This window comes from Oncorhynchus mykiss, chromosome 31 (assembly GCF_013265735.2).
Source record: "Oncorhynchus mykiss isolate Arlee chromosome 31, USDA_OmykA_1.1, whole genome shotgun sequence".
NCBI classification, from domain to species: Eukaryota; Metazoa; Chordata; class Actinopteri; order Salmoniformes; family Salmonidae; genus Oncorhynchus; species Oncorhynchus mykiss.
The window spans coordinates 4,519,092-4,543,974 of NC_050571.1; the positions used below are offsets into that span (position 1 = coordinate 4,519,092).

At 46.2% G+C, this 24,883-nt stretch overlaps 1 protein-coding gene across 4 annotated transcripts in view; it reads left to right on the top strand.

Moving 5' to 3' along the window:
* Positions 1-24,883, top strand: part of LOC110504468 (catenin (cadherin-associated protein), alpha 1) — a 230,378-nt gene that overhangs the window by 42,166 nt on the left and 163,329 nt on the right. For all 4 annotated transcript variants that reach the window (XM_036969563.1, XM_036969564.1, XM_036969565.1 and 1 more), the window contains exons 7-8: positions 211-354; positions 16,751-16,954. In XM_036969563.1, coding sequence (XP_036825458.1) covers positions 211-354; positions 16,751-16,954 — 348 coding nt within the window. The remainder of the gene's footprint in view (positions 1-210; positions 355-16,750; positions 16,955-24,883) is intronic.

The window sequence follows — 24,883 nt, forward strand, 5'->3', positions numbered from 1 at the left end:
TCAATATCAAGGGAATAGGGTGCCATTTGGGACCTAATAATATTTTAAATAAAAAAAAAATAAAAAAAAAAGATTATGATAATCATTTAACTTCAATAGCACATTACATACAGAATCTCGAAGCGCTTCAGAGACACATCTTGTTGATTTTGTATTTTTATTATCTTTAGTTCCCCCTGTAAATAACGTGAATTTAATTCCATTCTCCAGGCGAACCGTGACCTGATCTACAAGCAGCTTCAGCATGCAGTCTCAGGCATCTCTAATGCTGCCCAGGCTACCGCCTCGGATGATGCTGCCTTCAACCACCCTGCTGGGGGAGGAGAGCTGGCCTACGCTCTCAACAACTTTGATGTAAGTCTAGGAGGGATGAGTTATGGGGGCCCTCTCCACCTCCGAGCTATGGGGGCCCTCTCTACCTCCGAGCTATGGGGGCCCTCTCCACCTCCGAGCTATGGGGGCCCTCTCCCCCTCCGAGCTATGGGGTCCTCTAGTCATTTTTCCCTCATATCTCCTTTCCTTGGTCTGCACTGATCTGATAACACTGGAGTGCACTGCATAAACAAATGCAAAGTTTGTAAAGCAGGAAGACCTGATACCTCAATGGTGTCAGCTTGGCCTCACCTCTTCCCCTGCTGCTGCGTTGAGAACTAAAACAGAACAGAGCATCCCAAGTTGCACCCTATTCCCTACATAGTGCACTACTTTTGACCCGGGCCCATAAAGAATCCCATAGGGCTGTGGTCAAAAGTAGTGCACTATGTAGGGACTAGGGTGCTACGTGGGAGGCAGGGAGGGAACAGGCCCCAGCATGTGAGGTGATGTTCCCACTGTAGTGTCTGCAGGTCAGGGAGAGATGTGAGGGGGATGTTGTCACTGTAGTGTCTGCAGGTCAGGGAGAGATGTGAGGGGGATGTTGTCACTGTAGTGTCTGCAGGTCAGGGAGAGATGTGAGGGGGATGTTGTCACTGTAGTGTCTGCAGGTCAGGGAGAGATGTGAGGGGGATGTTGTCACTGTAGTGTCTGCAGGTCAGGGAGAGATGTGAGGGGATGTTGTGACTGTAGTGTCTGCAGGTCAGGGAGAGATGTGAGGGGATGTTGTGACTGTAGTGTCTGCAGGTCAGGGAGAGATGTGAGGGGGATGTTGTCACTGTAGTGTCTGCAGGTCAGGGAGAGATGTGAGGGGGATGTTGTCACTGTAGTGTCTGCAGGTCAGGGAGAGATGTGAGGGGGATGTTGTCACTGTAGTGTCTGCAGGTCAGGGAGAGATGTGAGGGGATGTTGTGTCTGCAGGTCAGGGAGAGATGTGAGGGGGATGTTGTCACTGTAGTGTCTGCAGGTCAGGGAGAGATGTGAGGGGATGTTGTGACTGTAGTGTCTGCAGGTCAGGGAGAGATGTGAGGGGGATGTTGTCACTGTAGTGTCTGCAGGTCAGGGAGAGATGTGAGGGGGATGTTGTCACTGTAGTGTCTGCAGGTCAGGGAGAGATGTGATGCAACCCAGCCCAAGAGGGGAAAAACAAGTTTTTCTCTCACCTCACTTTTCTATTTCTTAAAAAAAAAAAGTGTTTCTTTGTATCCGTCTTTTGCCTCTTTCTTTCTCGCTCTCTGTTCTTAGGCTCCCTCTTTCTCTCCCCCCTCTCTTTCTCGCTCTCTGTTCTTAGGCTCCCTCTTTCTCTCCCCCCCTCTCTTTCTCGCTCTCTCTCCCCCGTTTGTAAATATGGCTTTAAAGCTGTTGACATGTTATCCTGTGTGTTTGATTGAATTCAGTCCAGGAAGCCTTGTAATCCAGGATTGGATCAGATTAATGCTGCCTCTACTGCTGCTGACCCCAAAACCAACCTGTAAGATTTGATCTCAGTGTTTCAGATGGTGGCAAAAATCCCGGATTGTTAATTTGGTCGTGTACAGTGTGTAAAGCCTCAACTTCAACCTTAACTTTTTTTTTTTTGTCAATAGATTATTCAATATTTGGGATTTTAATCTAGTGGAGTTTGACTGTTGTCCTAAAATGCAGAGGAAACCGTTCTAGGTTCTGGTCTAAAGTAGTGCATTCTAAATGTAAGGATTCTAAATGTAAGGATTCTAAATGTAAGGATTCTAAATGTAAGGATTCTAAATGTAAGGATTCTAAATGTAAGGATTCTAAATGTAAGGATTCTAAATGTAAGGATTCCATTTAGGACAGACTAATTTTCCTCTTATAGATAGATATAGATGAGGACCACAACGGACATAAGTCCCAGACTTTGTGTTATCCTCTATGATTTTACCCCATATGCATGGCTTTTTTCTTCTTCTCAATAGTATATATGTGTGCCTGTACAGGACTTCAATAAGCTGCTCCCAAACAGTTTTAAGTCCGCTTCAGGAAAGTTGAGTATCATAGTTCATGTGGGATTCAATGACATTATGAAGGGCAGCTCTCAGAGCAGCTGAAGATGGATTTTTAAAAAGAACTGATTGGGTCACTACACTAACAGAAGCTCCATAATCTGGCCCTCTGCCCTTCCTAAATCGTGGCATTGAACATTTTCAGCAGACTTGTAGCCTTTCATAACTGGCTACCCGACTATTGCAGCTCTGTGGGTGAAACGATTACTGACAATTCTGATACCTTCTGGAAATAAAGCTCATATTATAAGGAGGATGGGATCCAAACAAATCATTTGGGTTCCTGGATCCTTTCACTGCGTCAAGGCTGCGTTGAGACGATGACTTATCAATGACCCAAGCACAGCTCAGTTAATCCCCACCATTGTGTCACTGAGTTGTCATAATGCTTCAGCAAATGTACATTATCCCATGGGCGTTGGTAGACACAATGTAAGTAACCTATTTCATGTCCCTCTGACTGGCCCTGAATGCCTCTGCTGATCCTACAGCTATTGAATGCAGTAATCATGCGACCTATGAACCGGTGTACTACAACCTGAGGCGGTGTGCCCTAGTAAGAAGTCTGCACTAATATAAATAACTTGAGCATGTCAACCTCTGCTAAGCTTCCCAGTAAAGCAAGAAAAATAATCAAGCATCCCAGAAAAAGTGCTAAAAAATAACCCACGTGTTTTTAACATTTGAAGCTTAAGAAACAAGGTTCATGAAATCAATAATTAGCTTGTAACAGGTGACTTTCAAATTTGGACATCCTCTGAAACTCACTTAGAGAATATACTCTTTGATACAGTGGTAGCAATACAAGGTTATAACATCTACATGAAAGACAGAAATGCCAAAGTTGGAGGTGTGTTGGTTTTATAATTCAGAACCACATTCCTGTAAAGTTTAGAGACGATCTAATGTTAAATACTGTTGAAGTAATCTGGCTACAGGTTCATCTGCCTCACCTAAAGTCCATAATGGTGGAAAGCTACTATAGACAGTCAGTATCTGGATAATGTTAAATACTGTTGAAATAATCTGGCTACAGGTTCATCTGCCTCACCTAAAGCCCAGTCTGGTGGGAAGCTGCTATAAACCAAGTGCTAACAGTCAGTATCTAGATAACATGTGTAAAATGCTTGATAATATATGCGATATCAACAGAGAAGTATATTTTCTGGGTGATTTAAAAAAAATAATAATATTGACTGGCTTATATCAAACTGCTCCAAGGAAAAGCTTCAAACAGGTTACAGGCACTAGTTATCAGTCAACCTACCAGGGTATTTACAAACGGCACAGGAATGAAATCATCAACATGTATTGATCACACCATTAACTAACACTGCAGATATGTGCTTTTTAAAGCAGTATCCGAATCCATTGGATGTAGTGATCACCGTATAGTAGCCATATGTAGGAAAACCAAGGTTCCAAAGGAGGAGCCTAATAACATAGTGTATAAAAGGTCAAACAAGAAGTGTCGTATTGATTCCTATGTTTATGATGTATAGAGTATTTGCTGGTCTCTGGTGTGTAATGAGGAGCAACCAGAATCTGCACTAAACATATGTATGAAATTGCTTTCTCCAGTTACTAATAAGCATGCACCCATTTAAGAAAATCCCAGTGGAATGATGAGGAATTTAAAAGAAAGTTGAGATGAGATGGGATGAGGCCAAAGGTATGGCAAATAAGTCTGGCAGCTCAACTGGCAAACTTGCTGCAAATTTAAAGTGTGACTAAACTCAATAGAAAAGAAACTTCACTATGACACAAAGATAAATGACACGAAGAATGATAGTAAAAAGATTTGGAGCACCTTCAATACAATTTTGAGCAACAAGGCAAACTGCGCTCCATCATTCATTGAATCAGGTGGCACATTCATCACATCAGCCCACTGATATTGCCAACTACTTTAAATCCTTTTTTTGTTTTTTCCATTGGCAAGATTAGCTAACATATCCATGACATGCCAGCAAGAAACGCTGACACTGCACATCCAAGTTTATCTGACCAAATTATGAAAGACGAGCAATTTTTTTAATTCCATTAAAATAAGTGTGGAAGAGGTAAATAAAAAAAAATAAAAAAAGTATCAACAATGACAACCTGGATGGATAATTACTGCGGATAATAGCAGACGATATCGGCCCCATCTATTTTCCGTATCTTCTATGTAAACCTACTAGAAAGTGTGTGCCCTCAGGCCTGGAGGGAAGCGAAAGTCATTCCCCTACCGAAGAATAGTAAAGCCCTCTTTACTGGCTCAAATAGCCGACCAATCAGATCAAATAACCAATCAGCTATCAGTTATCAACCCTTAGTAAACCTCTGGGGGAAAAACATGGATTTGACCAGATACAATGCTATTTTACAGTAAACAAATTGCTATGATTTTTATTACAGTTGTATAGAAGGACATTCAACAAGCACAGCACTTACACAAATTACTGATTGGCTGAGATAAATTGATGCTAAGATTGTTAGACTTCAGGCTCTTGACATTATTGATCATAGTATTTAAATTTTTTATTTGACCTTTTTTATTTAACGAGGCAAGTCAGTTAAGAACAAATTCTTATTTACAATGACGGCCTAGGAACAGTGGGTTTTCTGCCTTGTTCAGGACGACAGATTTTTACCTTTGTTAGTTCAGGGATTCGATCTAGCAACCTTTGGTTGCCAGCCCAAAGCTCTATCCACCAACGCTCTATGTCATGCTGAAACAGGAAAGGGCCTTCCCCAAGCTGTTTACACAGTTGGAAGCACAGAATTGTCTACAATGTCATTATATGCTATAACGTTAACCTCTTTCAGATAGGGGGCACTATTTTTATGTTTGGAAAAATAACGTTCCCAACGTAAACGGCTTATTTCTCAGGCCCATATGCTAGAATATGCACACAATTGACAGATTAGGAAAACACGCTAAAGTTTCCAAAACTGTCAAAATATTGTCTGTGAGTATAACAGAACTGATATTGCAGGCGAAACCTGAGGAAAATCAAACCACTTCCTGGCTTCTATTTTGAAAGCTCCGTGTTCCATAGCCTGCCCACGCTCCATTTAAAGGGATATTAACCGGATTCCTTTTCCTATCGCTTCCTCAATGTGTCAACAGTCTTTAGACATAGTTTCAGGCATTTATTTTGAAAAATGAGCTATAAAGATAACATTGTGTCAGGTGTTCGCCTGAGTTTTGCTTGCACAACAGAGCTTGGGCAGCCATTGTTTCTCCCTCTCCTACTGAAAAAAGAGACGGTGCTGGTTGATATATTATTGATTATATATTTTAAAAAACAACCTGAGGATTGATTATAAAAAACGTTTGACATGTTTCTGTGGACATTACGGATACTATTTGGAATTTTCGTCTGTTGTCGTGACCGCTCGAGCCTGTGGATTTCTGAACATAACGCGCCAAACAAACGGAGGTATATTGGATATAAAAATAATCTTTATGGCACAAAAGGAACATTTATTGTGTAACTGGGAGTCTTGTGAGTGCAAACATCCAAAGATCATCAAAGATAAGCGATTAATTTTATTGCTTTTCTGATTTTCGTGATCAAGCTACTGTGATGCTAGGTGTTTTGTCTAGTCATGGATAAACTTACACAAATGCTTGGATTGCTTTCGCTGTAAAGCATATTTTCAAAATCTGACACGGCTGGAGGATTAACAAAAAGCTAAGCTTTGTTTTGCTATATTGTGATTTCATGAATATAAATATTTTGAGTAATATTTTTTGAATGTGACTCTCTGCAATTCAGCGGTTGTTGATGACAATTATCCCGCAAATAGGAAGGGTAGCGTTAAGATTTCCCTTCAAGGGGCCACAGTTGGCACTATGCATTCGGGCAGGTAGCGTTCTCCTGGCTTCCACTGAACCCAGATTTGTCCGTCGGACTCCCAGATGGTGAAGCGGTATTCATCACTCCATAGAACACATTTCAACTGCTCCAAAGTCCAATGGCAACGACATTTACACCACTCCAGCCGACGCTTGGCGTTGCGCATGGTGATCTTAGGCTTGTGTGTGTGTGACTGCTCATGGAAACCCATTTCATGAAGCTCCTGACACAGTTCTTGTTCTGACATTGACAACTTGCCAAAATTATAGTTTTGTTCACCTTAACAGGCCAACATCCAGTGAAATTGCTGAGCGCGAAATTCAAAAATACTACATCCAAATATTTAACATTTTTGAAAATGTGTTATACATCAAAATAAAGCTTAACTTGTTAATCCAGCCGCCGTGTCAGATTTCAAAAAAGGCTTTACAGCAAAAGCAAACCATGCGATTATCTGAGGACAGCGCCCCTCGTAAAAACACATAATCATATTTCAACCAGGCAGGTGCGACACAAGTCAGAAATAACGATATAAAACATGTCTTTGATGATCTTCTTCTGTTGGCACTCCAAAAGGTCCCAGTTACATCACAAATTGTCCTTTTTGTTCGATAATGTTCTTTAGATCCATAAAAACTCTGTTTAGCTGGCGCGCTTCAGTCAATCTACCCATTTTTCCTCCATCAAAATGCATACAAAATGAATCCCAAACGTTACTAATAAACTTTTCCAAACAAGTCAAACAACGTTTATAACCAAACCCTAATACCCTAATACGCAAATTTGATTGTTTATTTAAGATGGAGAATGGTTATTGTATTTACCGGAGAAAAATACCAAAAGAACGTGCTTTCTTCCACGAGCTTGGAAACACTGTAGCCAAAATGGGAGCCACCTAGAAAAACTACAATTTTTTTGGTCATTTTTCCAAAAACCAGCCTGAAACACTTTTCTAAAGACTGACATCTAGTGGAACCGCAATCTGGGAGGACTTGGCCTTTATAATTAAAGTAATAGCCATTTGAAAAATTGGTTGGTGTTTCGCCTGCCATATCAGTTCTGCTTTACTCGCCCACATTATTTTAACAGTTTTAGAAACAGTGTTTTCTATCCACAAACCAAGTATATGCACATCCTAGCTTCTTGGCCTGAGTAACAGGCAGTTTACTTTGGGAACGCTTTTCATCCAGACGTCAAAATACTGCACCCTACCCAAGAGAAACAAGACATTGGTGTACGAGTTTTTCATAACTCCAACCTAAGTAAACTTCCGACTTCAACTGTGTGTATTTAGAGTAGGGCCAATGGGTTCTGCATTATCATGAATTGTCATTACAACATTCTATGGCAGCTATGTTAGCTCCCCATTAGCATGACATGGCTGTAATATCACAACTGTTTGGGGTAGCTCTTGTGTTTTTGTTTTGCATATGCTATACCTGGTGTACACTGTACAATAAAAAAAAAAAAATTGCTTACTTGCATTATATTTGCCAGGAAAAGAAGGCAATGAGAAAGTAGTGTTCTCCAACAGGTCTCCTCTGGTGGCTAGCAGGCTGGTCTGTGGCAGTACCACTCCATCAGGTCTTAACCTGACTCTGGTTGATTGATGGGTCATTCTCTGGTGTCTCTCAGCCTGCAGAGAGGAGGAGGAGGAGGAGGAGGAGGAGGAGGAGGAGTGGGGGAGGGAGCTGGGAAGGAGGAGCAGAGGTGCTGTGGTTCTACTCAGTCAGAACGGCTCAGGAGAGGAAGTGCAGCGGCTCCATAACACAGACAGATGGTGTGTGTGTGTGTGAGAGACAGATACATGAAAGATGAAGAGGACACGTGAGATGAGAGCAGAAGCAGCGGGTTATTAGCATCATAACAACAACAGCAGCACCACTGCAGATCTTGTACATCAGTAATTTCCTGGTGACCGTACCGCTTTTCTTATTTAATATCACAGCGTCTCTGCATTTTCATTCCAGACCACTTCCCCCTCTCTGGGCCAAGGTGCCTAATTTCAAGCACTGCCGAGGCAACTTTTCAGGGAGTGAGTCATAGACGAACACGCACACCCAGAGAGAGAGAGAGAGAGAGAGAGAGCCTGTTGCCATGGCGACGTGGCACTCAAACGGAGGAGGTCAGACGTGGGGGGGGGGCGGCTAAGCTAATAAACCAGGAATTGTAACATCTGAATAATTTGTTTTTAACTGGTGCTAACGAAAGGGTTTTGTTACCGGTTATGATTTATTTCTCTCACTCTGCTCTTTTTTATTTCTCTTCTTTCTCTGGATCGACATAGAAGAACAGGCGTATCTCATGGCCAAGTAAAAACTATTTGCCCGAATTGAGAAAATGACTGGCCTGGGCCAAGATCACAGGAAAGCAAGTTAACCTGTTTTGGATAAGGGGGCAGCATTTTCACGTTCGGATGAAAAGTGTGCCCAGAGTAAACTGCCTGCTACTCAGGCCCAGAAGCTAATATATGCATATTATTAGTAGATTTGGATAGAAAACACTCGGAAGTTTCTAAAACTGTTTGAATGATGTCTGTGAGTATAACAAAACTCATATGGCAGGTGAAAACCTGAGGAAAAAAAATCAAACCAGGAAGTGGGAAATCTGAGGTTTGTAGTTTTTCAACCCATTGCCTTTCTAATATACAGTGTAAATGGGGTCAAATTGCACTTCCTAAGGCTTCCACTAGATGTCAACAGTCTTTAGAACCTTGTTTTAGGATTCTACTGTGAAGTGGGGGCGAATGAGAGCTGTTTCAACCAGAGGTCTGGCAGAAGGCCATGAGCTGATCACGCGTGTGGCAGTGAGAGCGACCTGTGTTCCATTGCAATTCTAAAGACAAAGGAATTCTCCAGTTGGAACATTATTGAACATTTATGTTAAAAACATCCTAAAGATTGATTCTGTACATTGTTTGACATGTTTCTATGAACTGTTATATAACTTTTTGTCTGAACTTTCGCCTGGACCTGCCTGCGCCTCATGAGTTTGGATTTGTTTACTAGACGCGCTAACAAAAGTAGGAGAGAGAAAAGCAATGGCTGTCCAAACTCAGTTGCGTGAGCAAAACTCATGTGGCCACTTGACGCGATGTTATCGTTCTGGCTCATTTTTCAAAATGTTCTGTTTATACTCAGACAATATTTTGACAGTTTTGGAAACTTTAGAGTGTTTTCTATCCAATACTACTACTAATATGTATATATTAGCAACTGAGACTGAGGAGCAGGCCGTTTACAATGGGCATCTTTTCATCCAAGCTACTCAATACTGCCCCTGCAGCCATAAGAAGTTAAGCTTTAATTTGGGGTATTGTACTTGTGAATGTAGGAAAGTTTAAATATTTATAAAAAAAAATAATAATAATTTCGCGCTCTGCCTTTGGATGTTGTCGAATTGATCTCGCTAAAGGGATCAAATCCCTAAGAAGTTTTAAGCGCGCAGAATTTCAATTGTTGGTGATTTTATTTTGTTTGCAGTGTGGGCCGGTACCTTTTTATATTATAGCCGGCCATGAAATCTAATTTAGACTTCTTGTTTGGAAAACGATCATATAACCATCCCCGACTCAATGTTGACGTGTAGCCCGTGTTAACCCCATTTTAAAATGTCATATTCCCCTCCAGAAATGAACCCAATATCATGTTGATGAAAAGCAATATCTTTTATCAGGCAGGTGTGCTGTTTTAGCATATGGCCACCTGTAGCCTGATGCAGCATCGCGGCTACACGGCTGAAGCGTGGTCACCTGTGGCCTGATGCAGCATCGCGGCTACACGGCTGAAGTGCGGTCACCTGTGGCCTGATGCAGCATCGTGGCTACACGGCTGAAGCGCGGTCACCTGTGGCCTGATGCAGCATCGCGGCTACACGGCTGAAGCGCGGTCACCTGTGGCCTGATGCAGCATCGCGGCTAAACGGCTGAAGCGCGGTCACCTGTGGCCTGATGCAGCATCGCGGCTAAACGGCTGAAGCGCGGTCACCTGTGGCCTGATGCAGCATCGCGGCTATAGGGCTGAAGCGTGGCCACCTGTGGCCTGATGCAGCATCGCGGCTACACGGCTGAAGCGTGGTCACCTGTGGCCTGATGCAGCATCGCGGCTACACGGCTGAAGCGCGGTCACCTGTGGCCTGATGCAGCATCGCGGCTAAACGGCTGAAGCGCGGTCACCTGTGGCCTGATGCAGCATCGCGGCTACACGGCTGAAGCGCGGTCACCTGTGGCCTGATGCAGCATCGCGGCTACAGCCGTGCGGTCACCTGTGGCCTGAGGCAGCATCGCGGCTACACTGCTGAAGCGCGGTCACCTGTGGCCTGATGCAGCATCGCGGCTACACGGCTGAAGCGCGGTCACCTGTGGCCTGATGCAGCATCGCGGCTACACGGCTGAAGCGCGGTCACCTGTGGCCTGATGCAGCATCGCGGCTACAGCCGTGCGGTCACCTGTGGCCTGAGGCAGCATCGCGGCTACACGGCTGAAGCGTGGGGTTGGCTCTCTGCATTGTTTACCCTGATGGGTGAACCATTAGCTAGATCAGACTCAATATGATATCGTTGCTTGTTTAATGTCCTAAAGAAAAATCCCTCGGGCATTAACAAAATCATGTTATTTTGGGGTATATATAAATGGTGTAATTGTGTGAATTTTACAGTAAATATTTTGTAAAACGTTGCCAATTTAAAAAAACAACAACATAGAAACGAATCATACAGTTCTGCAAAGCTGGGATCTGTTTAAACATTACGTTGCATGTGGACATAGTGACTGTTTAAACATTAAGCTGCATGTGGACATAGTGACTGTTTAAACATTAACCTGCATGTGGACATAGTGACTATTCATCCAAAGTGAAAATACTGCCCCCTATCTCTAACAGGTTAAGTTGCATGTGGACATAGTGACTATTCAAACATTAACCTGCATGTGGACATAGTGACTATTCATCCAAAGTGAAAATACTGCCCCCTATCTCTAACAGGTTAAGTTGCATGTGGACATAGTGACTATTCAAACATTAACCTGCATGTGGACATAGTGACTATTCATCCAAAGTGAAAATACTGCCCCCTATCTCTAACAGGTTAAGTTGCATGTGGACATAGTGACTATTCAAACATTAACCTGCATGTGGACATAGTGACTATTCATCCAAAGTGAAAATACTGCCCCCTATCTCTAACAGGTTAAGTTGCATGTGGACATAGTGACTATTCAAACACTAAGTTGCATGTGGACATGGTGACTGGGATTATTTGAACATGTCTTTCCCCCGACAGTTAATATTCAGCTGATAAATAAACTACATGGTTCAATTCTGAACCATTATATCGACTTCAGAATAGCATTACAATATTCATTTGTATTTTTTCCTGTAGGCTATTTAACCAAGTGATTTGTGTAAGTAATCATGCCTTGACAATCAAATCAGCTCCATAGTGTAGGTCTATGTAAACCTTTCTTTGCTGATAAAAACATAGCTGTTTTATAACCCCAATCCCACCTTATCAGAGCAGCTCTGACCCCATAACATCACACCCCCCCCCCCCCCCCCTCCTCAGAGCAGCTCTGACCCCATAACATCACACCTAAACAACCCCCCAGAGCAGTTGACCCCATAACATCACACGTACCACCCCCCCCCCCCCCCCCCCCCCCTCCCACCCACACACCTCCTCAGAGCAGCTCTGACCCCATATCACATGTAACTATTTCAGAAGATATGAGAATGTTACTACAGGATGAGCCCTCTAAGAGTATAGAGGCGATCCCACTCAGTGGCCCAGATGAAAGGTATCGGTCTGTAAAGGAAAAGCTGATGGCTCAACAATAATATGCTGTCAGCATAAAAAGAAAAGTCCCTTTTTCAGGACCCTGTCTTTCAAAGAGAGTTCGTAAAAATCCAAATATCTTCACAGATCTTCATCGTAAAGGGTTTAAACACTGTTTCCCATGCTTGTTCAATGAACCATAAACAATGAATGAACATGCACCTGTGGAACGGTCGTTAAGACACTAACAGCTTACAGACGGTAGGCAATTAAGGTCAGATATTAAAACTAAGGGCATTGAAGATGTCTTTCTACGGACTCTGAAAAACACCAAGAAAGATACCCAGGGTCCATGCTCATCTGCGTGAACGTGCCTTAGGCATGATGCAAGGAGGCATGAGGACTGCAGATGTGGCCATGGCAATAAATTGCAATGTCCGTACTGTGAGAAGCCTAAGACAGCGCTACAGGGAGACAGGATGGACGGCTGATCACCCTCACAGTGGCAGACCACGTGTAACAACACCTGCACAGGATCGGTACATCTGAACATCACACCTGCGGGACAGGTACAGGATGGCAACAGCAACTGCCCAAGTTACACCAGAAATGCGCAATCCCTCCACCAGTGCTCAGACTGTCCGCAATAGGCTAAGAGGGACTGAGGGGTTGTAGGCCTGTTGTATGGCAGGTCCTTACCAGACATCACCGGCAACAACGTCGCCTATGGGCACAGACCCACCGTTGCTGGACCAGACAGGACTGGCAAAAAGTGCTCTTCACTGACGAGTCACGGTTTTGTCTCACCAGGGGTGATGGTCGGATTCGCATTTACCGAGGCCTGTACTCTGGAGCGGGACCGAGGTGGAGGGTCCGTCATGGTCTGGGGGCGGTGTGTCACAGCATCATCGGACTGAGCTTGTTGTCATTGCAGGCAATCTCAACGCTGTGCGTTACAGGGAAGACATCCTCCTCCCTCATGCGGTATCCTTCCTGCAGGCTCATCCTGACATGACCCTCCAGCATGACAATTCAACCAGCCATACTGCTGGTTTTGTGCGTGATTTCCTGCAAGACAGGAATGTCAGTGTTCTGCCATGGCCAGCGAAGAGCCCGTATCTCAATCCCATTGAGCACGTCTGGGACCTGTTGGATCGGAGGGTGAGGGCTAGGGCCATTCCCCCCCCAATAATGTCTGGGAACTTGCAGGTGCCTTGGTGGAAGAGTAGGGTAACATCTCACAGCAAGAACTGGCACATCTGTTGCAGTCCATGAGGAGGAGATGCACTGCAGTACTTAATGCAGCTGGTGGCCACACCAGATACTGACTGTTACTTTTGATTTTGACCCCCTTTTTGTTCAGGGACACATTATTCCGTTTCTGTCAGTCACATGTCTGTGGAACTTGTTCAGTTTGTCTGTTGAATCTTATGTTCATACAAATATTTACTCATGTTAAGTTTGCTGAAAATAAACAGTTTTTTTTGTGTTTTATTTTTTGCTGAGTTGATATTCAGACTCGTCTGGCACTGAAATTACTCCTGTCCCCTCTCACTCGACAATCTGAAACCTCTTATGTTCCCCTCATATCAGTTGATGTGATATAGCCTCTTTGTAACAGACTGTATTGGAAAATGACAGTTAAATGTTAAACATTTAAACTTGGTCGTGGGATAGCTGTGTTAATACAGTATTGCCTCCATTAACGATCCTATGCAATTCCCTATTGAGTCTCTGCACTAGAAACGTTACTGTACAAAAATATAATAATACCAAAATTAATATGGACGTGATAACTATACATCCGGAGATGGGTGTTTACTCTGTCCTTGGCTCTCATACTCCACTGATTTCAAACCTCGGTCGTCCGGGAAAGGGGAGAGCGTTTACAAATTCAAACCTAACAGTCCAAAAACTAAACAAATCATAATCTTGGCTCAGAATAGAGCTTGCAAAAAAAACAAAATAAAGGCTGACATTCTTGGCAATGATGAACAGGGGCTAGTTTTGTTGAGAGGTTGAAGAGAGGTTATAAGATTTGTTTCTTGAAAACATTAGCCTGCTAAAACACTGAATCCTCAACGTAATATCTTTATTAAAAGCTGCGTTGGAAAGGATTAACTACACATACTGACCAGCTCATATTATAGACAGAAACGTGCTACATGGACCAATCAGAACTCATCTCTCGGCATGTCCAGCCCACTCATTATCTCAGCCTATCATGGCTAGCGGGAAGATTACTGTTATTTTCAATGACTAAACCAACTAGGCTCGTAATTTATCAATTGAATTCGTATCTACAGATGGTTGCTCTCTTTTCTGTGGCAAACCAACTCGGCTTGTAATTTAGCAATTTTGTTAGTATTTACAGATGTAAGCGTATAAATAGGCTGTATAATATAGTATGGTATGTGAGGCCTATATTGACATCTGCTGATGTAAAAAGTGCTTTATAAAGCATTTGATTTCCATTTAAAATGGATATATATATAATGACTTGTTTTAGGAAACTAGGCGTATGTTGCGGGTCAGTACTTCACAGGAGAGACGTTTGAACGTGAACTTTTTTTGAGCTTGCCAACACAATCTGGTTGGTCAGCAACCTGCACATTCATGCAAGCCAGTAATGTCATGAGTTGGGATTATGTTTCATTGTTTACCTAGCTAGCTAGTCACGTCTTCACGAAAGACACCACTATGCAAGTAAACATTTCAATAGAATGTCACTAAGACAACTATTGATAGCTAGTACATTTGCTCTGGCTATGTCCGTCTTTCTACTCCGAGTAAAATGATCAGTGCCTTCAGAAGTCTCATTTCATCGGGGCATGGACTCTACAAAAAAAGCTTAAAAATCCTTCTTTAACCGGTCTCCTCTGGGTCACTCGGTGGTCGGGAGCCCCAGGGTCACTCGGTGGTCGGGAGCCCCAGGGTCACTCGGTGGTCGGGAGCCCCAGGGTCACTCGGTGGTCGGGAGCCCCAGGGTCACTCGGTGGTCGGGAGCCCCAGGTTCACTCGGCGGTCGGGAGCCCCAGGGTCACTCGGCGGTCGGGAGCCCCAGGGTCACTCGGCGGTCGGGAGCCCCAGGGTCACTCGGCGGTCGGGAGCCCCAGGGTCACTCGGCGGTCGGGAGACCCAGGGTCACTCGGCGGTCGGGAGACCCAGGGTCACTCGGCGGTCGGGAGCCCTAGATTGCACCATATAAATAGTTCCACTGCTTTTTAATTTTAAATGTTATTCTTCCCCTCTAATCAGGGATTGGTTTAGACATGGGACACACAGGGGATGCAGTTCAGGTAGAACAGAACAGCAGCAGTACTTGTGACCTCCAGGGTAGGATGGGACATAGCGAGGTGAAAACTCAACCCATCCACCACAGTAGCTGTTTTGTTGTCTTCTCCATGTCAGACAGATGTGACCCCTCTCTCTCTCTCTCGCTCGTTCTCTCCCCTGTACCTCTGGTCCTCACACTAAGATGGCATCCCAAATGGCAGCCTATTACCTGAATAGGGCACTACTTTTGACCAGAGGCCTATGTGCCCTGGTCCAAAGGGAGTGCACTACCTTGGGAGTAGGGTGCTATTTGGGATGTGGCCTAACTATATAGGTATTGGTCGTCTTGGTCTGTGAGGCTTCTGGGTCTTTGAAAAGACAGACAGTTTAGACGTCAAACTTCCCTTCAGGGTTAACAGGTCTGTCCTCTCTCGCCCATCTCGTCTTTCTCGCTCGCTCTGTTTTCTAACTCTCGCCCTCTCTCTCTCGCCCTCTCTGTCTCTCTCGCCCTCTCTGTCTCTCTCGCCCTCTCTGTCTCTCTCGCCCTCTCTGTCTCTCTCGCCCTCTCTGTCTCTCTCGCCCTCTCTGTCTCTCTCGCCCTCTCTGTCTCTCTCGCCCTCTCTGTCTCTCTCGCCCTCTCTGTCTCTCTCGCCCTCTCTGTCTCTCTCGCCCTCTGTCTCTCTCGCCCTCTGTCTCTCTCGCCCTCTGTCTCTCTCGCCCTCTGTCTCTCTCGCCCTCTCTGTCTCTCTCGCCCTCTCTGTCTCTCTCGCCCTCTCTGTCTCTCTCGCCCTCTCTGTCTCTCTCGCCCTCTCTGTCTCTCTCGCCCTCTCTGTCTCTCTCGCCCTCTCTGTCTCTCTCGCCCTCTCTGTCTCTCTCGCCCTCTCTGTCTCTCTCGCCCTCTCTGTCTCTCTCGCCCTCTCTGTCTCTCTCGCCCTCTCTGTCTCTCTCGCCCTCTCTGTCTCTCTCGCCCTCTCTGTCTCTCTCGCCCTCTCTGTCTCTCTCGCCCTCTCTGTCTCTCTCGCCCTCTCTGTCTCTCTCGCCCTCTCTGTCTCTCTCGCCCTCTCTGTCTCTCTCGCCCTCTCTGTCTCTCTCGCCCTCTCTGTCTCTCTCGCCCTCTCTGTCTCTCTCGCCCTCTCTCTCTCTCGCCCTCTCTGTCTCTCTCGCCCTCTCTGTCTCTCTCGCCCTCTCTGTCTCTCTCGCCCTCTCTGTCTCTCTCGCCCTCTCTGTCTCTCTCGCCCTCTCTGTCTCTCTCGCCCTCTCTGTCTCTCTCGCCCTCTCTGTCTCTCTCGCCCTCTCTGTCTCTCTCGCCCTCTCTGTCTCTCTCGCCCTCTCTGTCTCTCTCGCCCTCTTTGTCTCTCTCGCCCTCTCTGTCTCTCTCGCCCTCTTTCTGTCTCTCTCGCCCATCTCGTCTTTCTCTCTCGCTCTGTTTTGTAACTCTCGCTCTGTTTTGTAACTCAACAGAAGCAGATCATCGTGGACCCCCTGGCGTTTAGCGAGGAGCGTTTCCGCCCGTCTCTGGAGGAGCGCTTGGAGAGCATCATCAGTGGCGCCGCCCTCATGGCCGACTCGTCCTGTACCCGCGACGACCGGCGCGAGCGCATCGTGGCCGAGTGCAACTCTGTCCGTCAGGCTCTGCAGGACCTGCTGTCTGAGTACATGGGCAATGTAAGTCTCTTCTTCTCTCCGTTCTGATACTAACTCACTACATAGACAGGTAGAGGAGTCTCCTCTCTCTTGCTCTTCCTTCATCTTCTCTATCTCTAGTCCTCTACCCATCTCTCCCCTCGAGGCAATGTACCAGTAATCAAATTCACACACAGTTGCTCTTTCACCTCTCCTCCATCTCTCAATTCAATAGTCAAGGACTTTATTGGCATGGGGAACATATGTTTACATTTCCAAAGCAAGTGAATGAGATCGTAAACAAAAATGAAATAAATAAACATTAAACTCACAAAAGCTCTGAAGGAAAAGACGTTGTTGTAACGATGTACAAAAATAAATTAACATAAATATTGGTTGTATTTACAACCACTGGTTGCCCTCGTGGCAACAGGTCACAAATCTTGCTGCTGTGATGGCACACTGGTATTTCACCCAGTAGATATGGGAGTTTATCGATATTGGGTTTGTTTTTTCGTATGCTTTGGATCTGTGTAATCTTAGGGAAATATGTGTCTCTCTGGTCATTCATTTGGCAGGAGGTTAGGAAGTGCAGCTCAGTTTCCACCTCATTTTGTGGGCAGTCTGCACATAGCCTGTCTTCTCTTGAGAGTCATGTCTGCCTACGGCGGCCTTTCTCAATAGCAAGGCTATGCTCACTGAGTCTGTACATAGTCAAAGCTTTCCTTAAGTTTGGGTCAGTCACAGTGGTCAGGTATTCTGCCACTGTGTACTCTCTGTTTAGGGCCAAACAGCATTCTAGTTTGCTCTGTTTTTTTGTTAATTCTTTCCAATGTGTCAAGTAATTATCTTTTTTGTTTTCTCATGATTTGGTTGGGTGTAATTGTGCTGCTATCCTGGGTCTCTGTGGGGTGTGTTTGTGAACAAGGGCCCTAGGACCAGCTTGCTTAGTTAGGGGACTCTTCTCCAGGTTCATCTCTCTGTAGGTGATGGCTTTGTTATGGAAGGTTTGGGAATCGCTTCCTTTTAGGTGGTTGTAGAATTTAACGGCTCTTTTCTGGATTTTGATAATTAGCGGGTTATCGGCCTAATTCTGCTCTACATGTATAACACCAAAATAATACATTGTAAACTGTCATGTTCAAAACATGTTGAGGGATCCCTAGTAAATCCAAGTGCTGCACCTACCTGATAGACAGGTGGGATGAAAACCCATGGAATCAGAATCCGTTATCTTTAAACCATCTCCACTAGCATTCTGGAACACAACCTTCCAGAACCCTTCGAGATTACCAGACATTCCTTTCTCAACTCTTCTACCCCTTAACCAGCCTTAACACACAAGCCAGCATAAATGCACTAAACAATGTTGATATCAGAGACCATGTTTTTGTCTAAGAAAACACTAAATGAACCCAATCTAGGCTAGGACTAAAATGGTGTATTTATCATTCTGGGAGAATAATGGGGTCTAGTGAATGATTAATAGATTTCAGGGGGACAATTTATTGTGAGGCCAAGAATTTCTTGTTCGCTAATCGCTTGATAAATGCTTCTACATGTTTGTATAGGAAAAATAGGAAATGTGTTCATGTCTGTGTGACACTGGCCTGGGATGGGGAGGAGACCTGAGAACATAGAGAGAGAGAAACATTGTGGCACCTGACCACACGACTGAACAGTAGTCCAGGTGTGACAAAACTAGCACCTGTAGGACCTGCCTTGTTGGTAGTGTTGTTAAGGTAGAAACTAGAACCAGTAGGACCTGCCTTGTTGGTGTGCTGTTAAGAAGGTAGAAACTAGGGCCTGTAGGACCTGCCTTGTTGGTAGTGTTGTTAAGAAGGTAGAAACTAGGGCCTGTAGGACCTGCCTTGTTGGTAGTGCTGTTAAGAAGGTAGAAACTAGGGCCTGTAGGACCTGCCTTGTTGGTAGTGCTGTTAAGAAGGTAGAAACTAGGGCCTGTAGGACCTGCCTTGTTGATGGTGTTGTTAAAAAGGTAGAAACTAGGGCCTGTAGGACCTGCCTTGTTGATGGTGTTGTTAAAAAGGTAGAAACTAGGGCCTGTAGGACCTGCCTTGTTGATGGTGTTGTTAAGAAGGTAGAAACTAGGGTAGAAACTAGGGCCTGTAGGACCTGCCTTGTTGATAGTGCTGTTAAGAAGGTAGAAACTAGGGCCTGTAGGACCTGCCGTGTTGTTAAGAAGGTAGAAACTAGGGCCTCTAGGACCTGCCTTGTTGATAGTGTTGTTAAGAAGCTAGAAACTAGGGCCTGTAGGACCTGCCTTGTTGATAGTGTTGTTAAGAAGGTAGAAACTAGGGCCTGTAGGACCTGCCTTGTTGATAGTGTTGTTAAGAAGGTAGAAACTAGGGCCTGTGGGACCTGCCTTGTTGGTAGTGCTGTTAAGAAGGTATAAACTAGGGCCTGTAGGACCTGCCTTGTTGGTAGTGCTGTTAAGAAGGTATAAACTAGGGCCTGTAGGACCTGTCTTGTTGATAGTGTTGTTAAGAAGGTAGAAACTAGGGCCTGTAGGACCTGCCTTGTTGATAGTGTTGTTAAGAAGGTAGAAACTAGGGCCTGTAGGACCTGCCTTGTTGATAGTGTTGTTAAGAAGGTAGAGCAGCGCTTTATTATGGACAGACTCCTCCCCATCTTAGCTACTGTTGTATCAACATGTTTTGACCCATTATTCCAACCTGTTTCAATGGTATAGCCTACAAAGAAATACATTGTTATGCATTTGGGAGTGCATCACACTAGGCTGGCAGGAAAATAAGTGCTCAGAATTTTTAAATATTTCATTGTATTAATTCATTAGTCTATGAATTGAGTATGTAAGCTTTGACTTAGAATTAAATTAAACAAAATGCCTTAGGTTTGAATTCACTTTTAGAAACACAGGTTTTGTCATAGTCTATGGCTTCAGGCTCATGTGACGGTGTCTGGAGAGCAGGCCAGCAGTGGAGCAGGCCCTCTCGGCACGGTGTCTGGAGAGCGGGCCCTCTCGGCACGGTGTCTGGAGAGCGGGCCCTCTCGGCACGGTGTCTGGAGAGCGGGCCCTCTCGGCACGGTGTCTGGAGAGCGGGCCCTCTCGGCACGGTGTCTGGAGAGCGGGCCCCTTCGGCACGGTGTCTGGAGAGCGGGCCCTCTCGGCACGGTGTCTGGAGAGCGGGCCCTCTCGGCACGGTGTCTGGAGAGCGGGCCCTCTCGGCACGGTGTCTGGAGAGCGGGCCCTCTCGGCACGGTGTCTGGAGAGCGGGCCCTCTCGGCACGGTGTCTGGAGAGCGGGCCCTCTCGGCACGGTGTCCGGAGAGCGGGCCCTCTCGGCACGGTGTCCGGAGAGCGGGCCCTCTCGGCACGGTGTCCGGAGAGCGGGCCCTCTCGGCACGGTGTCCGGAGAGCGGGCCCTCTCGGCACGGTGTCCGGAGAGCGGGCCCTCTCGGCACGGTGTCCGGAGAGCGGGCCCTCTCCAGGCACGGTGTCCGGAGAGCGGGCCCTCTCCAGGCACGGTGTCCGGAGAGCGGGCCCTCTCCAGGCACGGTGTCCGGAGAGCGGGCCCTCTCCAGGCACGGTGTCCGGAGAGCGGGCCCTCTCCAGGCACGGTGTCCGGAGAGCGGGCCCTCTCCAGGCACGGTGTCCGGAGAGCGGGCCCTCTCCAGGCACGGTGTCCGGAGAGCGGGCCCTCTCCAGGCACGGTGTCCGGAGAGCGGGCCCTCTCCAGGCACGGTGTCCGGAGAGCGGGCCCTCTCCAGGCACGGTGTCCGGAGAGCGGGCCCTCTCCAGGCACGGTGTCCGGAGAGCGGGCCCTCTCCAGGCACGGTGTCCGGAGAGCGGGCCCTCTCCAGGCACGGTGTCCGGAGAGCGGGCCCTCTCCAGGCACGGTGTCCGGAGAGCGGGCCCTCTCCAGGCACGGTGTCCGGAGAGCGGGCCCTCTCCAGGCACGGTGTCCGGAGAGCGGGCCCTCTCCAGGCACGGTGTCCGGAGAGCGGGCCCTCTCCAGGCACGGTGTCCGGAGAGCGGGCCCTCTCCAGGCACGGTGTCCGGAGAGCGGGCCCTCTCCAGGCACGGTGTCCGGAGAGCGGGCCCTCTCCAGGCACGGTGTCCGGAGAGCGGGCCCTTCTCGGCGCGGTGTCCGGAGAGCGGGCCCTCTCGGCGCGGTGTCCGGAGAGCGGGCCCTCTCCAGGCACGGTGTCCGGAGAGCGGGCCCTCTCCAGGCACGGTGTCCGGAGAGCGGGCCCTCTCCAGGCACGGTGTCCGGAGAGCGGGCCCTCTCCAGGCACGGTGTCCGGAGAGCGGGCCCTCTCCAGGCACGGTGTCCGGAGAGCGGGCCCTCTCCAGGCACGGTGTCCGGAGAGCGGGCCCTCTCCAGGCACGGTGTCCGGAGAGCGGGCCCTTCTCGGCGCGGTGTCCGGAGAGCGGGCCCTCTCGGCGCGGTGTCCGGAGAGCCGGCCCTTTTCGGCGCGGTGTCCGGAGAGCGGGCCCTTCTCGGCGCGGTGTCTGGAGAGCAGGCCAGCAGCGGAGGTTATTTTTTAATTTAAGTGGGCCTTAAGGTTTTGTCAAAATGACCTCTCAAGGAGTTTTATGTTTTGATATGGTTATGTCAGGCCTATTGGAACCAGATCAATGGTAGCCTAATAGATGACACACTTAGCTAGCTACCCACCTCGTTCCTTTCTGTTAGCATGTGCACGTAGTATATCATGCTATGTGTCTTTTCAGATTCCACAATGATTCTGTAGTTGTGAACACTAAATCCCTGCACTCAGTCTTGGTCGTCATCTTTGTAAATCACCTTGATTTTAGCAGCTGTATATTTGATCAGTTTCTTTATGAAACATATTTAGGGAACTCCCTGACAGTAGCTTTAGCAAGGGGCTATGGCAGCACACAAGTAGCTTACAGATGCATGCTGGGCTATGTCATGCCCTGAGCTCGTGAAGTGAGCGATACTGAAGCGACATTGACGCTCCAACCTTTAGGAAACTTGCTCTGTGCTCCAGTCAAGTTGGGGAAGCTCTGCTCCAGCTCCGTCACATACTCTGGTCTAGACTTTTTATGTCACTGCGAGTCTCTAGATTGTAATGCATGGACAACCGTTCCAACAGTTTGCTGTCTGGAGAAAGTTCGGCCTCATCAGGAGTGACGTTACCCTAGTGTCTGATGTTCCCATGTAACCCAGGTAGGATCTCTCTCTCTCTCTCTCTCTCTGCGAATCCTTTTTAAATGCAGTGGTAGTGTATTTCCATAATGAGAAGGTAGAAAGTTGTCTGTCTGTCTGCTGTAGCTATGCTCCCCGAGGGAACAACTAAAGATCTGGAAAGACCCGACTGTTGTGGCAGAGCGACTTTGTTCACTCGATATGAGCTGTTCACAAGTCAATCGCTAGTTGCCGGGTCTCCACTGTGCCCTTCGGAAGCCTTGTTATCGAGTGGGCATCCTAGTTACCTAGCAACAAATCACTGCTACGTCACCCTTTCAATACTCAGAATATATCAAGAAATCAAATTTATTTAAAGTTTAATTTCGTAGTTTTAGTGGCGATATTTCACATCTCGATCTACATCTACCTTTTTTAAATGTTTTGAAGTTTGATCATGTTCACAAAAACATTTAACTTGCTAGCTGAGCCTGAGCCAGTCACTTCATATGAAACGTTTAGAGAAGCTAACAAACCAACCAGCTGGTGCAACACAATGCTCCTTCTGTAAGCTAGCTACTTAGCTAGCTACTGTAGAAACCTAATTTTATCCCAATGAACACGTTTTAATGAAGTAGCTTCCAAGTCGGTACATTGTTGCGTGTTCAGCTGACCCAACGTTACAACGTAGTGATTGGTGCTACTGAAGTCCGGACTGACTGCTGCGAACACGTCTACAACTCTTATCAGCGGGCGGTCAAACTAGCCTAACGTGACGAGCTACGTGATGTATTTCAGTGCAACTCTTATCAGCAGGCGATCAAACTAGCCTAACGTGATGTATTTCAGTGCAGTGTCCCAACATCCTTAGGTAACGCTAGCCACAATGCCATCCCTGTGTTTGTCAGTGAAGCTAGCTAGCAGGCTACACCGGGCTAAAACCCAGCTCACTGAAATCACTGGGCGACCGATATACACGGAGTATACAGAACATTAAGAGGATGACACTGACCAGGTGAAAGATATGATCCCTTATTGATGTCACTTGTTAAAGCCACGTCAATCAATGTAGATAAAGGGGAGGAGACGGGTTACATTTTTTTTAAATGCATTTTATTCCTTAAAACATTCCTTAATTAACACCGTTCAGAATGTGAATGGGCAAGACAAAAGATTGAAGTGCCTTTTATTACCGAGGTATGGTGTTCCTAATGTTTAGTGTACTCCGGTGTACTTGCGCATATTTATTGCAGGAGTAGTTGTTTTTTTTAAACAACTTTATCACTGTCTGTCTGATTACGTGTCTGCCCCATTTTGCCCTTGCTTCATAATGAGTGTGTCAGACTATAAGACCTGTTGCGGTAAAGAGACGAGGCACGCAAATGGATTTAGAATTTTTGAATATTGACAAGTGGCAGTTGGGATGTTGAGTGTGTGTGTGTGTAGTGTCAATATAAATTTAGGCTAAAACACTTTGCAGGCTTGAGTGATCACTATCGAACACAACAACAAGGGGCCACTCGATAAAGGGCTTAAAGACTACACAGCCACTGTGAAATCACTGTGAAGAGCCCTTCAGGGGCCAAGTGTATGGTTTTGAGATTCAGGCGATGTCTGTCAACCGCTCTGACACACTCTCTCTTAATCTGTTCTCTTTCCCTTTCTTCCCCCCCCCCCCCCCTCTCCTCCCAGTAATTGAACAGTGGAATATGTGTTTTTCCTCGTATGCTGCAATAATGTCTTATTTCATATCAGCTATCTACCATCTTTGTTCTATTTTTCTGGTGTTTGTTGCTGCTTGGGCTTTTGGACCTTTTTGGTTCAGATGTTAAATAAGCATGTTTGGGATGCTCTGGATCGCCGTGTACGACAGTGTGTTCCAGTTGGCGCCCATATCCAAATGGTTGTCACACCAGATACTGACTGGTTTTCTCATCCATGCCCCTATTTATTTTATTTTTTTTGACGGTGTTTGTGACCAACACATACGGACGGATCTGTATTCCCAGTCATGTGAAATCCATAGATTAGGGCCTAATGAATTTATTTTAATTGACTGATTTCCATATATGAAATGTAATTCAGTAAAATCTTAGACATTTTTGAATGTTACTTTTACATTTTTGTTTAGTCTATATGTGTGTAATTTTTTTTCTGGTTTTAGTCATTTTAAGTTTACACTGAAAGCGTTTCTCCAACCCAACAAGTAATTGAAAAGTTTTTACACTGTTTGGACTAAGGCGACCCGAGAGAAAATAAACTCAAGGGCAGAAAAATCCTTGTTTTTACGAAAAGGCCTTTGATAACAGTCCTCCTTTCGCTGTTACAAATGACGTAGGATGTCTAGTGTCTCATCTCTGCTCCAACCAGACGGTCATGTCTTCTCTCCTCTCTGCTCCAACCAGAGTATCATGTCTTCTCTCCTCTCTGCTCCAACCAGAGTATCATGTCTTCTCTCCTCACTGCTCCAACCAGAGTATCATGTCTTCTCTGCTCCAACCAGAGTATCACATCTTCTCCTCTCCTCTCTGCTCCAACCAGAGTATCACGTCTTCTCCTCTCCTCTCTGCTCCAACCAGAGTATCACGTCTTCTCCTCTCCTCTCTGCTCCAACCAGAGTATCACGTCTTCTCCTCTCCTCTCTGCTCCAACCAGAGTATCACGTCTTCTCCTCTCCTCTCTGCTCCAACCTCTCCGACCAGGCGGTCAAGTCTTGGACACATTGATGGTTTGAATCCTCTTTACTTCATTAAAGAAATCAGTCAATCTCACCCCCAGTTAGGGATATTAGAGTTTGTTTTGTTTTCATGGTCGCCTTTACACCTGCTGCAGTCACT